Source organism: Narcine bancroftii, chromosome 6 (genome assembly GCF_036971445.1).
Source record: "Narcine bancroftii isolate sNarBan1 chromosome 6, sNarBan1.hap1, whole genome shotgun sequence".
NCBI classification, from domain to species: Eukaryota; Metazoa; Chordata; class Chondrichthyes; order Torpediniformes; family Narcinidae; genus Narcine; species Narcine bancroftii.
In genome coordinates this window covers 165439454-165461393 of record NC_091474.1, presented here as the reverse complement: position 1 = coordinate 165461393, position 21940 = coordinate 165439454, and the positions used below count along the sequence as shown (strand labels likewise).

General features: G+C 41.9%; 1 protein-coding gene across 1 annotated transcript in view; it reads left to right on the top strand.

Annotated features, from left to right (window-relative positions):
• Positions 1-17182: 17182 nt before the first annotated feature.
• The window catches only part of trim54 (tripartite motif containing 54), a 51688-nt gene continuing 46930 nt past the window's right edge, over positions 17183-21940 (top strand). Inside the window, exons 1-2 of the mRNA XM_069886592.1 lie at positions 17183-17642; positions 18142-18314. Of these exons, the coding sequence (XP_069742693.1) occupies positions 17475-17642; positions 18142-18314 (341 nt within the window). The 5' untranslated portion in view covers positions 17183-17474. The remainder of the gene's footprint in view (positions 17643-18141; positions 18315-21940) is intronic.

Sequence of the window (21940 nt, the reverse complement as noted above, 5' to 3'; positions counted from 1 at the left end):
CCATACCTAAATGGGTATCTGATTTTCACATCACAGCTTTACATTTTCTTGCTACTGCTAAGGCAATCTTTAAACATTTTCTTGATATGTAGATAGTTTCGGTCTTATCCCCTCAATATTACCAAATTAAAAAACATTGGAGTTTGTGGAAATTTAATTCCTATCACCTGTTCTAAATAAATTGCCAAATTTGACCAAAAAGGTCTTAGTTTGGAGTAGTACCAAGTGGAATGTAAAAAAAATTATCTACCTCCTGACCACATCTAAAACATTGATCAGATAAATCTGACTTCTATTTGTTTAACTTTTGTAGAGTAAGATATAGCTGATTTTTTTTTTAATTATATTGAACTAACTATCTAACATTTTATAATATTTTGCAATAAAGTATACATAGCCAAAATAAATTTCTTAATTTATCTACTATGAATCAATATTTCTACATCACCACATTTCTGTAATAACATTGTTGGACTCTGTTTATCTCTTAAATAAGTCCGTAGTTGATAGTAACAAAAAAGAGTATTATTTTGTATCCCATATTTATTTTTATAATTGATGAAATGTCATTAAATTTCTTCATACATAGCAATCTTTTATATATCTAATTCCTTTCTGAAACCAAATATTTAAAAATTGGTTATCCATTGAAAATGGAATAAGTTGGTTTTGCATCAAAGGCATTTTAGACGAGACAGGACTCCTCATATCAATTTCATTATTTATTCCAAGGATTAATCAAATGTTTCAACAAGGATGCTTCCCTTTCCCCAGATAATAACTTTGCTTCCCATTTATATATAAAATCTTCTGATTTCATCAATTTCTATTGTAATTCATGGTGGATTTTCTTCCTGATCAAAGAAAGAAGTTAAAAATCTCAATTGAGCTGTCTTATAATAATTTTAAAAATTTGGTCATTGCAAACCTCCTAACTCAAATTTCCAAGTCAATTTATCTAATTTCCAATTTATTTGTTTCATTCTTTTCTTGAATATTTAAAATTAAAAAAAATATATACCTAATTAAATTTTCAGTATCACAATGTATTAACCTTTTACTGACAAACTTTTTCCCCTTACATACCTACAAATCTGCACACCGTCAGAGCTTACATATCTTTAAAATTTATAGAATACAGTTGGGGAAACCATGTTTAAATATATATAATAGTTGCATTTATAGTTTTATTTCTTTTTTTATTACTGTATTTGGGACCCTATGTGGTCCAGATAGTCTGCCAGACCATTACAAAAGTGCCATATTTATTCTTTAATTTATATGTGATTTTTTTTTTTTCCATAGGTATACAACCATTCATTTCCACAGTCCGTCGTGCTATAAGTAGAGAGGAGTTGGACTTCCAAGCGATCGCTACAGCCAGTGCTATTTTTATAAATGAGATTTTATATTTATTGAATTTGTTACTATTTCCATAAAATTATCTCATAGATATAGCTTTGGGTCACTCATGTAGGCCACTCCTGTATCCTGGTTAGTTTTACTGTAATGACTTGCCAAAATGGCCCACCTTCACGCACAGCCACATGTGGGACTGAGACAGGAACTTTATTTACATCTGAAACATATTTCTGATAATTCTGTATTGGATCTATGTAATTTCTGTGGGGTAAGATATTATTAGTGTAAAAAAAATTGTACTGAACCAATCCATATCTTGCATTTATAATTGATGTCATGCTGTCCTTACACCAATCTGATCAGCTTCTTTCTGAAATCACCACACCCAAGTCTGTCTCCCATCTTGACCTCTGAAATCCTGGTTTTGCATTTGCGCTTTGGAGAGCTTAGTACATTTTTGTTATAAATTTAAATATATTCCCCTTCCAGACCATTCATTTCGTTTCACTGATATCAGGTGGGGTCAACGTTGGTCCCCATCTTTCTCTTAAGAACAATCTATGCTGGAGAAAACAGAAGGTCCCATTGATCACTCCATATTTGTGTTTTAATTGTTCGAAGGACATAAGAGTTCCTTCCGTGTAGCAGTCTTCAATATATTTTTTACGTTTGTCATACTACGAATTTAATATTCTATTGCCTTTGTTCATGGGCAATAACACATTTTTACACAGTAGTTCTTTTATTAATATCCCTACTTTTTTTCCCCATGCATTCATTAATTTCTTTCCATGATCTGATCATATGTATTAATATGGGATTATCTTTTTCAAGTTATTTGACACTCCATTTACGGATAAAATCCTTTGTTTTCCCCTCCTCCATTGAGTAAATTCTCACCTGAATCCAAGAGGAGGGGTTGTCTTCAATGAAGAAGGCTGTGAGAAATCTAGTCTATGCAGCTAAGTAGTATTTTTTTAAAATCTGAAAGTCTTAAGTCCTCTCAGCCCGTAGGCTCATGTCAGTTTTTTTCCAGTGCGATTCTTGGTACCTTATTATTCCATAGGAACTCTAATATGATTGTTTAGTAGCTTAAAGAAGTGTTTAGGTAACAGAATAGGTAGCAATGGAAAATAAAAAGATACTGCAGTTTTGGCATCACTTTCATTTTGATGCAGTTAACTCTTCCCACCAAAGTAATTGGTAAGTCTCACCATTTCTGCAGGTCTCTTTCTTTCTTCCCAAGAAGAGGAACATAGTTTATACAGATTTTGTAAGTAGTCAGATATTCCATCCATCTTCCAGTTAAATTAACTTTTGGTATCTTTCATATTCAAAATTTGTGAATGGGATTTTCTCATTTTTGTCTATATTTATAACCTGATATTCTTCCATATTTTTCGATATTCTTCCATATTTACAATTCCTTGTAATTTTTCCAAAGATTTAGCTGGGTGCGATAGGTATAGTAGCTCATCATCTGCAAATAGACTAATTTTATGTTCTTCTTTATCAACTTTGAAGCCCTTTATATCTGGATCCATTCTTTTATCTTTACCAGTGGTTCAATTGCTAAATAAAAAGCTCCTGACACACCGAACTCGACTTACCACCCAGTCCCTGCCACACCCCCCCCCCCCCCCCCCACCACCTATCTGTGCTCCAAACGCCACACTTGCTGTTATGGAATCTTTCCTTGATAATGTCTATTTCATTTGCTTAAAAAGGAAGAATCACTGACCGTTCCAAAAGTTTATTGAAGAACTGGAGCTTGAAGGTAACCCAGTAATGTCTCTTTCTATTGAAGTGTGAGGTGGCTGTCAATGTTGATTGAGTAGGTTTGTGTGTTAGAGCCTTTTTATACTTGAAGAAAATATTCTATGCTCAACTGGAAAATGAGGAATTGATGCAAAATCTCATGTTCCTTACTGATATAGGTAATCACCTACAAACTCTCAAATTGGCACTCCAAGGGAAGGTTAGGATTATGTCTGATCTTACTCGGACAGTTTTCAGTTTGCAGAATAAGAGTTTTTCAGAGACCTATTATCCAGACTCATCAGTCACTTTCCCAACCTCCAAAGGAGAGTAAATGTATTTTCCAATATTGAAATAAAAGACCACAAACTGGAAGACTGCAAAGATAAATTATAAAGATTGCTTGATAATTTCCTAGCAAGGTTTGAGGATTTGCTGAAGCTCTGCTCTGTCTTTCTTGTAAATCCATTCATGGTTGGTGATCAGTGATGGTTGTCGCTCTAGTTACAAATTCAACTGCAATGGAAATGGAACTAATAGAATTACATGAGGGGCCTGGTCTAAAAATGGTCCATAAATCCCACTCTACAATTGAGTTCTGGAAGCAAATTCCAGAAATAAAATTTCCTGAAATGAAAAAAACCAGTGTGCGACTCATCTAAATTTTCAGCACAAGATACTGCTGTGAATCACTGTATCTGCGATGAAGTTTGTGAAGTCGAAGCATTGTGCAATCCTTACAAATCAACACTTGACAGCTAATTTAATCCTAATTAAATCACATATAAATTAAAGACAGCTTGTTAATCCTTAACAACATATCAGCTGGATTTTCAACAATTTACAGCCAAGATGGAGACTTAGAAAAATAGTCAGGATTTTGAAAATATTTAGTATGTATATACTATTTGATTATTGAAATTAATACAAATTAGCAGTTTAAAAACTACAATGGAACCTCAATTTAATGTGAATCCAGTTATAACATAATGAGCCATTGGACCCTTTTTCTTTGCTCTTTCCAGGAGTGAATTTCAAAATGGAACGCACCATTAGAAAACAAAAAAGCGTTTTCCCTGAAAGATAAACTTAATGTGGTCAAAATAAATCCAAACCCAAGATGCACAAGAGTACAGCATACCTGAATCAACACTTTGTGGCCAGAAATCTCAAGAAGATTAAGTTACGCATGTTGCTTTGGAAAGTTGAGGAAGAGGCAGGACTAAAGCCAAAACGCATGAAGACAGCCAAAGATGTCAGCCTCGATGACTCTCAGTACAAGTGGTTCGTTCAAATGTGCTCAGATGGCCTTCAAATTTCTGGGCCTATTCTCAAAGCTCAAGCCGAGAAGTTTGACCAGCTGATCAAAGGAGAAACTTTACAGTTCAAAGCTAACAACAGATGGCCAGATCGGTTTAAATGTCGTCACAGGATTTCTCAAGTGTCTGGAGAAATTTGCTCAGCTGACAGTGTCATCACCAACGAATACCTGGCAGAACTAAAATCTCTTAGAAGGTGACTATGTTGAAGAATAAGTATACAACTGTGACAATGCAGGCCTCTGCTACAAGATGATCACAGACTGCATGCTTTCTTTCAAAGATGACGCTTATCGAGGTGAGGGGTTCAACCAATTCAAAGATTGCATGATGTTTGTTAACAAGGCTGGAACACAATTTGGAACCACTCATGATTGGCAAATTTTGCTTGCCCTGCTCTTTCCACCATGTTAACATGAAGTCATTACTGTTTGGATACATGCATAGAAGCAAAGCTTGGATGACCAGTGTAATCTTTGAGGATTGGTTTTGCAAAACTTTTGTCCTTGCCATCCGCGTTCATTTACACACACAAAAGCTAGAACTCAAAGCTCTTCTTTTGCTTGACAACTTTCCCACCCACCCGCCAGCTTCCAGCCTAGTAATTAGTGACAGAAAAATCCAAGTTTCTTGCCTCCCGAAGAACACTACATCTAAGATCCAGCCCCTAGATCAGGGGATCATCTCCATGTTCAAGCAGAATTACAGGTGTGAATTAATTTGAGGAAGTGTAGATGAATCAATGCTGGAAGGCTATCTAAACATTAAGGAAGTTTGCCACTTAGGTGGGAAGGGCTGGGCAGCAGTCAGCTCCTTGTGTGTGGAAAATTGCTGGGAGAAGGGTCTGAGTTCAGCTTTTTCATCACAACAATCCACCAAGGATGTTGAAGAGGATGAGCAAGAAATTTTGAAGAAGTGCATGAGGCAGAGAGGCTTTTTGAAATTAGCAAAGTGGATTTACACCAGTGGAACTCTGCCGATGATAATTAACCAACATATGAACATCTGATGGACTCCGAGATCATCAGTAACGTCACTATAGAACCAGTTCCTGAACCACAGGAGGATGACAATGAGGAGCCTCCACCTTCTCCCCCAAAAGTGTCTAAAGCTATTGAGTACCTCGAGGATAGCCTACATCAGCTGGACACTCAAGATGTGGACCACATAAAAACCCTTTAGCTCAGAGGCATTTCAGATTTTGCTTGCAACCAGCAATATGCTGCGTTCAAGGAAAGAACACTCAATTACTTTCTTAAGAAATAAAATGTTAATTGTAGGAAATAAAAAAGATGATTGCAAATACAGTTATTGTACATGTGTGCTTCATTTATTTTTTTTTTAAACTTGTTTTTCATGAACCCTGATTTAGTGTGACCCTGTGGCGGTGCACTTTCATGGTGAACCGACCCTGCGTTTAAACGCCACGTGGTGGGGCAGCCATGGGAAGATGGCACTGTCAGGGTTTCTCCCTGCCTCGTCTCCTGCCCAGCACGCACCTGCAGCAGTGATTATGACATAACCACGTATGTGGTGAGTGAGCACGCTGCCCTTAAAGGGGTGCGCGCTGAATTTGAATTAAACAGTCAATGACTTTCCACATGGTGGCTGTGACTTTCTTGGCTGTGGCCAGCTCCACGTTGGTGACCCCATCGAGCCCAGACGCCTCTCTGGTCTCAAGAACATGGATTGGGCAGAGATCAATGTCGTTCCCATCAAACTGCTCCCCCTTTCTGGACCCAATCCCCGCATACGTGGTTTGGGCAGTCAGAGGTGCAGTTTCAACTGAGGAACATTTCAGCAAATGCCACAATGTTCTACCACGTCATGAGTGTGCTGGACAAAGGAACAGCAGCCAGGATGGACAATCTAATACACAACCCACCGGCTGAGGGTAAAAATCCTGCCCTCAAGAACCTCCTGTTAGGCACTTTCGGGCTCTCTCCTCAGCAGTGCGCCTCCAGGCTCCTGCATCTGGACGGGCTTGGGGACCACACACCATCGGCCCTCATGGACAAGATGTTGGCGGAGGATCATAAAACCTTGTTTCCTATTCAGTCAGATCTTCCTCAAGCAGATGCCCGGGGACATCCAACTACTCCTGGCAGATGAGGACTCTACGGATCCACACTGAGTTGCAGCCTGAGTAGACACTCTCTGGCACACCAAGAGGGAGAATGAAGCAGCCCTCAGGTTGTGCGACCAAGAGCCAGCTGGCTGCAATACTTCCCCAAGCACAAGCCGGAGGAGTACCAGGGAAATGACCTGGCCAGCCACCATTGATGGCTGCAACAGCTGACTGTGAATAGCTTCCTTCATGTTACCAACAAGCATTTCCTGGTGGACACAGGAGCGGAGTTGAGCGTCCTGCCCCCCACCGCCCTTGAGACATGCACCCAATCTCGACGTCCCACCCTGTCGGCAGCCAGCGGTTCCATCATCAAGACTTTAGGTACCCGCAGGGCACAGATCCAGATCAAGAAAGAGAAATTCTGCTGGAATTTTGTATTCGCCTCAGTGGGTACTGCGTTGTTGGGGGATGTCTTCCTGAGTGCACATGGCCTGTTGGTCGACATGAAGGGCAAGAGGCTGGTCAATGCTTGCACCTTCCATTTGGTGCACCTGGACACCACGGACACCTGCAAGCCCGAGATCACTGCCATTACCACTTCCAGGGACAAGTATTCGAGCATACTCCATGAGTTCCCCACCATTCTACAACCATGACTCAGCGCCACCTTACCCCAGCAGAGGGTATACCACCATATCTCCATGCAGGGCGGGGCCCCCGCTGCATGTCAAACCCAGACAACTTCGGCCCGAGAAACTGCAGCTGGCAAAGGAGGAGTTTTCCCGACTGCAAGAGTTGGGGATCGTCTTCACTCGGACAGCGCCTGGGCATCCCCCCTCCATATGGTCCCCAAATCGTCCTAGGGCAGGAGACTCTGTGGGAATTAGTGGCATGACCACACCGGACAGGTACCCAGTTCCCCACACTCAAAACTTCTTGGCCATTCTCCACGGCGCGCAATTCTTCTCCAAGGTCAATCTGGTGCAGGGCTATCATCAGATCCCGGTCCACACCGAGGACATTGGCAAGACAGCGATCATCACCCACTTTGGCCTCTTTGATTTTCTGCGAATGCCTTTCGGGCTCAAGAATGCGGCCCAGACTTTTCAGCGTCTTATGGACACAGTGTGTAGCGACTTGAACTTTGTGTTTATTTACCTGGATGATATCCTTATCGCCAGCCGCAACCGTGAAGAGCACAAGGCCCACCTCCGTACCCTGTTTGCCCAACAGGGGCTGCCCCGGTCCCAGAGATGGTCGCAGTCGTCCAGCGATTCCCCAAGCCAGCCACCCTCAAGGGTCTGCAGGAGTTTGTGGGAATGGCGCCGGCCACATCATGCAACCACTGTTCGTGTTGATCGCCGCTAAGGAGAAACTCCTGACCTGGTCAGAGGAGGGAGAGACCACTTTTGATGCAACAAAGGAGGCCCTCATCAATGCAACTTTATTGGTGGACACCTCAACCACGGCAGTAGGGGGTGTACTTGAGCAGTGGCTCAATGGACAGTGGCACCTACTGGCCTTCTTTAGCAAAAAGCTACATCAGCCAGAGCTCAAGTACAGCACTTTCAACTGGGAACTCCTGGCGCTGTACCTGGCCATCCAGCACTTTCAATACTTTCTGGAGGGCAGGTCCTTCATGGTGTTCATGGACCACAAGCCTCTCATGCAGGCACTCGCGATGGCCAAAGATCTGTGGTTGGCTCATCAGCAATGCCACCTCTCCTACACGTTGGAGTTCACCACCGACATCAGGCACAGGGCGGGTAAATACCACGTCGTGGTGGTTGCACTCTCTCATCCAGCGATCAACGCTTTCACCCCCCGACCTTGACTACACACAATTGGGACAGGCCCAGAAGCCGGACATAGATACGCAGGGTCTCCGGACCACCATCTCTGGCCTCGAGCTCCAGGACATTCAGTTGCTCCACAGCTCAGACACACTGTTCTGCGAAGTCTCCACCAGCTCGCCGCGCCCGGTAGTCCCACCACAGTGGAGGTCAAGGGTTTTCAACTTAGTCCACGACCTAGTCACCCCTCAGTGAAGGCATCAATGCGAATGGTGGCAGAGCAGTTTGTGATGCATGGGCTCAAAAACGAGGTGGTTGAAATGGCGAGGAACTGCACCAGGTGCCAGGCCTCCAAGGTCTACCGGCACACGCAGGCCCTAATCCAGCAATTCGACCCAGTGATGCAGAGATTTAAGCACATCCATGTTGACATTGTTGTCAGTGTCCAGAGAGATGCGCTACCTTCTCACAATAGTTGACCGAACCACAAGATGGCCGGAGGCCATTTCCATCAAAGAGGCTTCCACAGAGGTACACCAGGAGCCTAGTCAGCCATTGGATCACTAGGTTCAGAGTCCCGGTGCACAACACCAGTGACAGAGGTGCCCAGTTCACCTCTGCACTCTGGGCTCAGCTAGCGAACCTCCTAGGGGTTAAACTCCACCACACCACAGCCTACCACCTGGAAGCAAATGGTTTGGTGGAGAGATTTCATTGTCATCTGAAATCTGCCCCCAAGGCTCACCTCACTGGCCCAGGCTGGGCAGACAAACTGCCCTGGGTCCTCCTTGGCATCAGAACAGCACCCAAGGAGGACCTACAGGTGTCTTCTGTGGAACTGGTTTATAGTGCACCGCTCTCGCTGTCCGATGAGTTCTTTGGCCCGGAGCCCAACGCCACGTCCAAGCACGTGAACCTTTTGGTGGATCTCCATAAGAAGCTATCCTCACTAGGCCCCCCCCCCACCTCCCTCGCATCACGGTGCCCGGCCGACACATCGTCCCAAAGAGCTGGACTCAGCAGAATTCATATTTGTTCAGCGCAGCCCAGATACGGCACCTTTGCAGCACCCATACGAGAGTTCATACAAGGTCCTCCAGGATTTTCACTTTGGATCGGGGGTAAAAACGAACTTTTCACCGTGGACGGTTTGAAGGCGGCGCACTTGGATCTACCACGACCGGTTCAGATGGCCATGCCCAAATGCTGGGGCCAGCTGCCATAGCGGTGGGACGCGTAGCCAGTTCGGAGGGGGGGATAGTTTGGTGGCACATTCTCTCATGGCGAACCGGCCCTGCGTGTAACGCCACATTGCAGGGCAGCCATGGGAAAATGGCACCGTTAGGGTTTCTCCCTGCCTCAAGTCTCCTGCCCAGTGCGCGCCTGGGGCAGCGATTATGACATCACCACGCACGCGGTGAGTGAGCTCACACTGCCCTTAAAGGGGTGTGGACTGAATTTGAATTAAACAGTCGTTAACGACATTCAACATGGTGCCTGTGTCTTTTTTGGCTGTGGCCAGCTCCACAACCCTGCTTTTATTTGTGATGCGATTTTTAAAACTTTTTTTTGGACTCCAACTATTGCATTATAATGGGGTTCTACTGTACATGCATAAATAAATATTTTACATACATATTTCTTAAGATTTATATAAATTTTTTTGTAACAAAATATGCATGTAAGAGAAAAAATATGCATGTAATTTTTTTTTCATATCTTGCAGCTCTCAAACATCTGAAGTATATAATGTGTGGCTTTTACATTAAGCAAGTTTGGGCACACCTGATGTAGTCGGTAAGAGAGAATATAGAAGAAACCAACTAAATTTGACTGCTTCACGGGGAAGGGGGCAGAATCCTAAGGGGACCAGTGACAAAAAAGTTTAGAATGACTGCCTTAAAGGATAAAAATTTAGATAGTATATTTTGACAGAAATCTTGGACATTGAGACAGAAAATGCCATGTCATTTCAGGTGGAATTTAGTTTTTGATTTGCAATTGTCACTGCTAAATAATATTAAACTTGATATCAACTGATAACTTGTAAGCTGTAATTATTGGTTAAGCATTGTTGAATGGTCCTTTTAATGGAAAATTTAATACTTGCTGGTATGATCTGCAATTCTCTTCTGGGCACTTTAACTGTTTTTCTTTTGCACGTTCAAGCTGTTTTTCCTAATATATTTTTCTAGCTCACTTTATTCTTTAGCAGCCTAGACTGTTCCATTGCAGTGTTTTGGAATCAGAACCATATTCAGTGCTAGCAAATTTGTTGAATACCTCCATTCAGTCTCCAATCTTAACTTGGGTGTAATCATCTGCAACTTTAACTTATTCATTCTGACCTTTATCCACCACTGAACATACTATTCCAGTGATACTTGTACATTTTGAGGGAAGAGGGCCTCATTATTTCTTTGAACCGTATTTGTCCACCTCAGTGGACAATTTCAGTCTGGATGAAGGATTCAGACCAGAAATATTGTCCATTCTTTTTCTCCCATTGGATACTGTTTGACTTGCTAGTTGTTCCAGATTCCAACATCTGCACTCATTTGTATATCCCCACCAATCAACCTTGCATGACAATCGCTTTTGTCATTTAATCTCACATGCCTTTTCTCCTGTCACAGATCTTCCCTTTTGTGCTTACCTCACCATCTACATTTTTCTGCTGCGACGGATTATGTTATCTATTATGTATAGATATGTTTTAAAGGAGATAAATTGTGGCAGTTTTTTTTAAGTTTAGGTCACATACAGATACAAACACTTCAAAACAGATCTCATTTAAAATGCCAGAGCTCTGCTTAAGTCAGACAGTCCAGGCCAGGCTCCAGGTGGCTTTGCAGAAACTTTGAAGAATGCCTATAAGGACTTCACAAGTAGGTGTTAATTTGGACATGCTGTGGATGTAGAGCGTGTCGAAAGAACCAAAGATTTGTTGATCCAAACCAAGGCTTTTTTTAACTAAAAGATTGGAGCATATCACATATAGGGCAACCAGTCCAGAATGACTTGGTCTGGCTAGGAGCAATCCTTTAAGACCTGCCAGTAGGTGTGGCTATGCTCTCAGCCAATCACAGTCATCCTACACTACAATCTGTACATATACACATTGGTGATGGAATCTGCATTATCACAGTAGAGTAATGGATTATTGTTTTGGAAAGTAACTTCTGTTTAAGTAACCATTTAACCATAACCATATTTGTCGGTGAATTTCTGTTGCTGCTGGGTTTTGGGGTCCTCTGGGATCGTAACATTTTTGGGTTCGTCTAGTATCTTAAACTTTTGGAATTTTTGTGATTTATTAATCAATTGGTTTTTCCAAGCTAATTTAAAGCTTGTGTCTGTGTATGGAAAACAGCAGCAATGGATGTTCATACATATTTGTCACAACCATCACCTGCGGAGCTGCAGAGCAAGAGAAAAGAGGAACTGATGGTTATTTCTAAGGCATTAAAGCTGGCTGAAGTCAAGGAGTGGATGAGGAAAATACAAATATAGTGAAATATATAGGTGAGGGAAAATTTGTTGATAAAGTCTTAGAAATTTTTCCGGAGGATAGGTCTGTTGAATTGCAATTGGAAATGGAGAAATTGAGGGTGGAAGAAGAAAGAGAGAAACAACAAAATGAGGCAGAAGATGGTGAAAATCAAAGAGAGGAGGATGAAAAACTGAGGAAATATGAGTTAGAGGTAGTTGAAAAATGGAGGGAGGACGATGAAAGACAAAGAAAATATGACTTGGGACAAATGCTTTCAATTAGAGAAATTAAAATTTGAGATGGAAGGAAGTAAAAGAATTGAGGCTGTAACTCCTGGGGAGAGGTTTTTGGCTGGCAGAGAGGTAAATCTAGTTCCTCCTTTTGACGAGGGAGATATAGATACATATTTTCACCTTTTTGAATAGGTTGCTGAGAGCTCAAGATGGCCAAAAGAAAAATAGCCTCTTATGCTCCAAAGAGTATTGAAGGGAAAAGCACAAATTGCATCCTCTAGTTTGACTACAGAGCAAGTGGCAAATTATGATACTGTTAAACAGTTGGTTCCAGAAGCATATAGACAAAACTTTAGAAGTTTGGAGTCTCATTTTATTAGGGAATGATTTGGCAGAGGATAAAGTTGGGTCAGTTTTGAGATTAACAAATCAGCCTAGTAAGGATGATGTTAAGGAGGATTTTGTGATATATACTACATCTGCTGTAACAAGGACTTTGTCAAAGAAAATGATGAGAGGAGAGGAAGATCCAGTTGATAGAGACTTGCCCAGTACTTCTGAAATAGTCTTGAAAGAGCAGGTTAATTGTGAGAAAACACACAAATGCTGGAGAAACTCAGCAGGTCAAGCAGCGCCTTTATGTAGCAAAGGTGAAGATGATTATCAATGTTTCAGGTTTGAGCCCTTCATCAAGGTGTGGGGGAACATGAGAGATGTCTGAAGGTTAATCGGGCACACAGAACTCAAAACAGTCAACCAGTTTACCTACCTCGGCTGCACCATTTCATCTGATGCAAGGATCGACAACGAGATAGACAACAGACTCGCCAAGGCAAATAGCAACTTTGGAAGACTACACAAAAGAGTCTGGAAAAACAACCACCTGAAGAAACACACAAAAGATCAACATGTACAGAGCCGTTGTCATACCCACGGTCCTATTCGGCTCTGAATCATGGGTCCTCTACCGGCATCTCCTACGGCTCCTAGAACGCTTCCATCAGCGCTGTCTCCGCTCCATCCTCAACATTCATTGGAGTGACCTCATCACCAATATTGAAATACTCGAGCTGGCAGAGTCCACAAGCAACGAATCCACGCTGCTGAAGATCCAACTGCGCTGGGTGGGTCATATCTCCAGAATGGAGGACCATCGCCTTTCCAAGATTGTGTTATATGGCGAGCTCTCTACTGGCCACCGAGTCAGAGGTGCACCAAAGAAGCGGTACAAGGACTGCTTAAAGAAATCTCTTGGTGCCTGCCACATTGACCACCGCCAGTGGGCTGATATCGCCTCCAACTATGCATCTTGGCGCCTCACAGTTCGGTGGGCAGCAACCTCCTTTGAAGAAGACCGCAGAGCCAACCTCACTGACAAAAGACAAAGGAGGAAAAACCCAACACCCAACCCCAACCAACCAATTTTCTCTTGCAACCGCTGCAACCGTGCCTGCCTGTCCCGCATTGGACTTGTCAGTCACCAACGAGTCTGCAGCAGACGTGGACCTACCCCTCCATAAATCTTCGTCCGCGAAGCCAAGCCAAAGAAGAATTGTGAGAGTAAGGATTTCTCTTTGTCAAGACTTCCATGAGGCAGGAAATGGCAGGTGGGATCAGAGTGTGGATCATTTTGCAAGGTTACCGCTTTATCTCAACTTACAAAGGGTATCTGTGCATTTCAGGCGGTATTGATGTTTCCAGGTGTCACTGATTCCAGATTGCACTGATTTAAGGAAGGTTTGAACACATTCTTGAATATTTTTCTCTGTCTGCCAAATAAGAGCTCAGAGCTTGGACTAGAGGGTCAGCTTTCTGAGTTGGGTGTTGGGTATGCAGGCATCATGACCAACACAACATAGCTATTTGAGTACAAGTAAGGCTTCAGAGCTGGGAATCGTTGGCCTGGGAAAAGGTGCTGGTGTTCATTTATTTGTCCTTTCAGAAAATTTGGAGGTTTTTGCAAAGAGTGTAGGTGTTCATTTTTGAGTGCATATTGATGGTTGCTGTATTGGATAGTAGATATGTCAGAAGAAATATGAGGTTTGCTGCTGACCGCATAGGCTGAATTGGACATTCCATTTCACAGATCATTTAGGTGGAGTATAGCCTTGTAAAGTGAATGCTTTGTTATTCAGAATACAGACAGTCCCCGGATTGAAGAAGTCCAATTTACAAACAACCCGTAGTTACGAACCAGCAAGTTGACTGGAAGTAGAGTGGTATCAACTTCTGGTTTAAGTGTAGTTGAGTCTAATTTAAATTAAATTATTTTTTTAAACGGTAAGAAATCATTGGTGGTGCATGCAAAATCCCATTTCTTCAGAATTTGATTATTTTGTTTCAACTGAATATTAACCAAATTCCAGATCCCAAATGCTCGCCATCACTGACCTTCCAGAGCAGTCAATGTTACGACCTGATCTATGAACCCTCACAAGCGAATCCACTTACCTCCCGGGCCTATCCAGGAGCAGCCATACTTAGGAAATGGGGCAGACACTCATTTTTCAAAAGTGGCACCTCCCCCCCCCCCCACTGATCTGACGTGTACCCCAGTCCCTGCTCTGATGCAGCAACTCCCGCCCCAGCTCTGACGTGGCCATCCCATCACCCCACCTCTAAGGGAAAGGGGAGGAGAATCAAGCAAAAGGGAGGGAGGAAGGAGCAAGCAAGAGGAAAGGAGAGGGAGGGAGGAGGGGAGAGCAAGTGGGGGAGGGAGAGAAGGAGGAACACAAAAACCATAGAGTATCAGCAAAACCCATTCCCACTGTAATTTTCCCTACAATGTTAAAAGCAAGTCAGGCCAAACAAAGAAGGGAGTTATAGTACTACTTCAGGACCTAATGTCTGTATGTAGTTACTTTTATTATCGAGTACAGTACAGTATTATTACCTGTATTCTTAGGTTTAAGAATTTATAGTGTATTGGGAAGTGTTTTATGTGCCTATCAAGGTTCTCGCACCAACCCTCTATTCAATCTTCTTCAGCATGATGTTGAACCAAGCCATGAAAGACCTCAACAATGAAGACGCTGTTTTCATCCGGTACCGCACGGATGGCAGTCTCTTCAATCTGAGGCGCCTGCAAGCTCACACCAAGACACAAGAGCAACTTGTCCGTGAACTACTCTTTGCAGACGATGCTGCTTTAGTTGCCCATCCAGAGCCAGCTCTTCAGCGCTTGACGTCCTGTTTTGCAGAAACTGCCAAAATGTTTGGCCTGGAAGTCAGCCTGAAGAAAACTGAGGTCCTCCATCAGCCAGCTCCACACCATGACTACCAGCCCCCCCACATCTCTATCGGGCACACAAAACTCAAAACGGTCAACCAGTTTACCTATCTCGGCTGCACCATTTCATCGGATGCAAGGATCGACAACGAGATAGACAACAGACTCGCCAAGGCAAATAGCGCCTTTGGAAGACTACACAAAAGAGTCTGGAAAAACAACCAACTGAAAAACCTCACAAAGATTAGCGTATATAGAGCCGTTGACATACCCATACTCCTGTTCGGCTCCGAATCATGGGTCCTCTACCGGCATCACCTACGGCTCCTGGAACGCTTCCACCAGCGTTGTCTCCACTCCATCCTCAACATTCATTGGAGCGACTTCATCCCTAACATCGAAGTACTCGAGATGGCAGAGGCCGACAGCATTGAATCCACGCTGCTGAAGATCCAACTGCGCTGGGTAGGTCACATCTCCAGAATGGAGGACCATCGCCTTCCCAGGATCGTGTTATATGGCGAGCTCTCCACTGGCCAGAGGTGCACCAAAGAAGGTACAAGGACTGCCTAAAGAAATCTCTTTGGTGCCTGCCACATTGACCACCACCAGTGGGCTGATATCGCCTCAAACCGTGCATCTTGGCGCCTCACAGTTCGGCGGGCAGCAACCTCCTTTGAAGAAGATTGCAGAGCCCACCTCACTGACAAAAGACAAAGGAGGAAAAACCCAACACCCAACCCCAACCAACCAATTTTCCCCTGCAGCCGCTGCAACCGTGTCTGCCTGTCCCGCATCGGACTTGTCAGCCACAAACGAGCCTGCAGCTGACGTGGACATTTACCCCTCCATAAATCTTCGTCTGCGTAACCAAGCCAAAGAAGGGAAGAAGGGTAATATTCTATATATGCTGTATTCTAAGATAAACATTTGACTAACTGATGCTAAATAAGGACCATATGTACTTGTTCTGACTTAAATACAAATTAGAGTTACAGACAGACCTAGGTAACGGAACTCACTTTTAACCCGGGGACTGCTGGTACTCATCTACTTTGAGGGAACTTAATAGATAAAGAAGGGGAGTGAAAAGAGGACAAACCAACTGATTGGCCTTTGCTGAGGATAGCCGCACCCTTCATTTGGTATTGCAGGTTTCCATTCAATTTTTAATTAATGTGTTATGTTAATATTAGGGCTCACTGCATCATTCTGTGTACAGACCTACAGACAGGTAGGTGCCAGTTGATTATTATGAATGTGATTGTACCTTAAAATATAATTTGAAAGTGATATCATGACCAATTAAGAAGATTTCATCGATATATCTTGGATTTTTACGACTGCAGTATTTCCTGTTCAATTGGTTTACCTTTTTGAATCCCTGAATTTGTGTTTTCACTGAAAACAAGTGCATGTTGAAAGTGTAGTCAGAAGTATTCACGTAATGAATGTAAATTGCTGAGCAGAATGAATGGACTATTCACAAGAGAATAGATGACATATATTTAAGATATTTATTAGGTGTCAGGATAAATAAATTTTTCCTGCATGGATTTAACTTTATAATTTCCATTCAAAATCATTAAAATGAGTGCAGGAAAATTTAGGGGAGACGTCAGAGGTTTTTTTTACACTGAGAGGTGGGTGCCTGGAACGTACTATTAGGGGTGGTGGCGGGGGGGGGGGGGCTGTTACAATAGGGACATTTCAGTCTCTTTAGAAACATGGATGCAAGAAAAATAGAGGGGTTGTGGACTGTGAAGAAGGGAACAATTAGATTGATTGTGAGGTGAAGGGCCTGTGCTCTGCTGTAATGTTCTATGTTGTAAATTTAAAGTTCAATTTAAATAATTGATTCAAAAGGATGGATTCATTTACTTTTAAAAATTTGCATCTAAGCTGTAGTAAATTGCACGAGTGAAGGTCACGATAGCAAAAAGAATCACTGGACAAATGGCTCTTCCTTATCCCAGTCTTGCATTTCATGAGATAAATATGGAGTGAGGAATGCAGGGCCTGCAACTATTAAGCCATGTGACTTGTGGCTTAAAAGAAAAGAAATGTGATCCTCTGACAAGCTATTCTAAATTTAACTGTGCCCATCAGTTGGTCTTTGAGTTGAAAGAGAGAAAGGCTGAAGAAAAGAGGGCTCTGAGGAGGGAAAGAAGTTTAATTGCTACTTAACGGATTAAGTGAGCCTCTTCTTTTTGGGGATGAACCTGGCAGTGGGCTTCAAACCAATGCTTGGCGATGCACAGACAATGGACAGCTTGGAGAAACAACTTATTTGTCCTATTTGTCTGGAAATGTTCACAAAGCCCGTAGTAATTCTACCATGTCAACATAACTTGTGTAGAAAATGTGCCAATGATGTTTTTCAGGTATGTGTTTCATTTAATTACCGATAATTAGATGTGATATGATTGTTAATTTGGTATTAGCTCCATAAAATTGTATATTAACTGTACCTAATTACAGTTTGTATACTTTCAGTAAAATGAATGAACATTTTAATTAAACAAGACATGCCCTCTGAGCAATATCTCTGAACAGACCGTTTTATTGCATTTTTTTAAGTTTGTCTTTGTGCATTTGATAGAGGAACTGTTAGCTGTGGGACCACAGGAAAGAAAAAATGACAAAGGAAATAAATAGCCACGTCATTGCTTGTTGGGAGAAGTGGAAGAAAGTCCAGACCAGTTTTTTAAAAATAGAAACATACTCATGGAAGAAAGTTCTGGTGTTAAATTGGACAACTGGTAAAGGAAATGTATAAAATGGAAGAAAGCAACAAAGTGACTGAGAAAGCAGCTCCGATCTGTGAATAACAGCTGTTTCTTGGGGTTGATTAACATAGTCATTCGATAATCTCATTCCTAGGCTTCCAATCCATTCTGGCAGTCCAGGGGTTCTGCAACAGTGCCTTCAGGTGGTCGCTTTCGCTGCCCTTCCTGCCGACACGAGGTAGTGTTGGATCGCCATGGGGTTTATGGCCTGCAGAGAAATCTCTTGGTGGAAAATATCATTGACATATACAAGCAAGAATCATCAAGGTCTTACAATGTTCTTTATTTTTAGAGAGATTTGGGCAGAGAGTGTATATGCTTTAGTGATAATTATGAAGCATGCTTTATTCTTCTGAGGTTGCCTTTTGTTTCCTCATTTCTCCTCTCGTGAACTACGCCATCTACTTATGGACATGCTTTCATCCATAATTCTTTCAGGTAAAGGGTAAATTTTACACTGGTATCATGCAAGGATTAAGTAAATAGTAAACAATGACAAATAACAATGAACCATGTATCAGCCATGATTTGAAAAGCAGAGCCTGCTTGAAAATAGATAACAGAAAGGGGAATATTCTGCAGTGGGAATCCAAAACAGAATAGTTAAAAATTGAGAAAGCAGCTAGATTGAAAGAAGCAAAGGAAGTGATGTGAGTCAAATATCACGTTAGGAATTTTAAACCTGTAAACCAGTGGTTCTCGACCTTTTTCCTTTCCACTCACGTACCATTTTAAGTATTTCCTATGCCATAGGTGCTCTGTGATTGCTTAAGATGGTATGTAGGCGGAAAGAAAAAGTTTGAAAACCACTGTTTTAATTGTGCCTAATTGACGCGTTATGTGCATGATTTCATAACTCCAACAGAAATGGGCCAATGACAATTTTTCTCAAGCAAAATATTTCAGTAAAAGTTGGATCTCAAGCAGTGATTCTCAACCTTCCCTTCCCACTCACATACCACCTTAAGCAAACCCTTACTAATCACAGAGCACCGATGGCATAGGGATTACTTAAAGTGGTATGTGAGTGGAAAGAAAAATGTTGAGAACCAGTGCTGTAAACTGTGGGTGAAAAGAAAGATGGAACATTTTTTATTGTTTTGAAGGCTCACTAAATATAGAGCCCAATCTTTGGTAAATTTGAGGTTTAAATCAATAACTATGATTTTCAGATTTTAGATTTATTGTCAAAATACATGCATGTCATCACAAACTGAGATTCTTTTTCCTGTGGGTCAGACAGAATTCCACTAATTGGTTGTGCAAAAAAAAACACACGCATGTAAACAAACTGAAATACAGAGGGAAAACAATGAAGTGCACAAGTAAGAGTCCTTACATGAGTCCCTTTTTCAGATTATTGTTGAGAAATCTGATGGTGGAGGAATAGTAGCTTTTCCTGAACCTGGTGATGCGAGATTTGTGGCAGCTATATATCTTTCCTAATGGCAACAGCGAGTACAGAGCATGTGCTGGGTGGTGTGGATCCTTGATGACTGCTGCTGCCCTCTGACAGCAGTGATCCATAGAGATGTTCTTGATGGTGGGGAGGGTTTTGCCTATGATGTCCTGGGTTGTGTCCACTACATTTTGAAGGGTTTTGTACTCTATTAAGAGTTCCCATACCAGACCATGATGTAGTCGGTCAGCAAACTTTCCACCACACCTGTGTAGAAATTTGCCAGGGTATCTGGTGTCATACCAAACCTCCACAAACTCCTGAGGAAGTAGAGGCACTGACGTGCTTTCTTCATGATGCCATTAGTATGTTGGGCCCAAGAAAGATCTTCCAAAATAGTTACTCCAAAGAACTTAAATTTACTCACCCTCTCCACCTTTGATCCCCCAATGATCACTGGATCCAACAGCTCTGGTTTTCCCTTGAACTCAACAATCAGCTCCTTGGCTTTGGTGACATTGAGTGTGAGGTTGTTGCTGGTGCACCATTCAGCCAAGTTTTCAGTCTCCTTCCTATATGCTGACTCATCACCCCTTTTTATGCAGCCCACAACCTTGGTATCATCAATGAATTTGTAGATTGTTATTATTGTACTGAACCACAGTCGTAGCTGTAAAGTGAGTAGAGCAGGGGAATTGGATAAGAATGGTCCCCAGAAGATAATTATTTCACTTGAATATTACTCTGCTTTAAAGTTGCTCTATTAATTCTCTGAAGCCACCTACAGAAAAAAAATAATGTTATATAAGTACACAGTGCTCAACTTAAAAGATCCATAAAAAGTCAAAGGGTTTGGATTAAATGAAGAATAAGCAATGGGGTTAAATTACTGAAGAAAATGTTATGCCCTTTATTTGTAATGTGATTTGCATACAGATAATTCAACTGAACAAATTGAAAAGCATAAGTGTTTGAGAAATCGGTTGATACATCCACAACCAACTTTGAGAGGTGAAGTAACTTACTAGCACAGTATAAACTGAACTTATTGATGGTTATTGAAAGGGCAATAACACATGGGCAGTGTTGAAATATATTTATCAATCTAACTATATAACCTCCACTACAATAATTTGCTCTTTTGATTTTACTTGGCAAGAAAAGGTATTTTAAAATCAGATTTTGCCACTATTCTCATTGTTTTCAGTAATTGGACAGCTATTATTTTACAAACACTTCTATACTAGTATAGCCAGAGGTATATTTTTGTTAGAAGAACCCCTTTATAGTTGCCAGCTTTGATTAGAACTATTATCATTAGTTTTATCACCTGACCTCTCAGATCTAATCCACTCATCAGCCTCTGTCTCCAATTTCAATATCTTTATGAATTACTGTATACAAGAAGTCAAAGAAAATTAGAGAAAAGTACCTAACTAGATTTTCCCCCAATTGTTTTATCAATGACCAGGTAAGTGATGCCTTAGTTCCTGAGGTTTATGGTTAACATTAATTCTACCTCTGCCCCCTCACCCAACTCTCACAATAGGGTATCTGAATCTCTCACTTTCTTTATTCCACGTTGACAATGTTTTCCTTTTCTTGCATCCAAATGAAGTGACTCAACATATTGCCATGGAGGTGCCCAAATCATCACTTTCTATTTCCAAGTAATTAAAGGTAGCACAAGGAATCCCTCTGGTCTTGGAATTCACTGCATTGACCATCTTTTAGAACCATAGAAACCAGTCCTTCGGCCTATCTAGTCTGTGCTGAACTATTATTCCACTGAGACCTATCGATCTGCACTCAGATCATACCCTCCATACCTCTCCCATCCGTTAATCTTCTCTTAAATTATGAGATCGAACCCACATCCATCACCCTCTGACAGCTCATTCCACACTCTCACCACTCTCTGAGTGAAAAAGTTCTCCCTAATAATGCACCTTTCCCCTTAACCCATGTGTCCTGGGTAAACGTACCTCTCACTTTGTTCGTTTTAGATTGTTCACAGTGTTTGAGCTACCGAAAGAAAATGGACACCAACACCGAGAGCAGTTCAGTTTATACAAATGTTTATTACAAATTCAAAAGCTGATTTCAAACTACAAGCCCTTCCCAATTATACTTATCAACGCCTGGACTGGTCCCAACTGCCGAAGTGAGGCAATGACCGCACACTTGTAGTAGGTTGTCGGGGCGCCGGTAGCAGCTTCTCCACCTTCCCCGACCGGGACATTAGCTGGACTCTAGAAGTTCTTCTTCTTGCTGAGAGATGTTTCCACCCCTCAGAGAGTCTCCACTTCAGCAGTGGGACCTTGACTTATATTACCCAAAAAATTGTTTACTCATAGCTTATCTCTTTGAATAAATTATTTAATTATATTCAAGGTCTCCTGACAGTCTGCGACCAACAAAAGACAACTGCATCTCTGGACCTCATGGTGGAATTTAGATGTGTTTACTGATTCATATGCATCCCTGGGCCCGA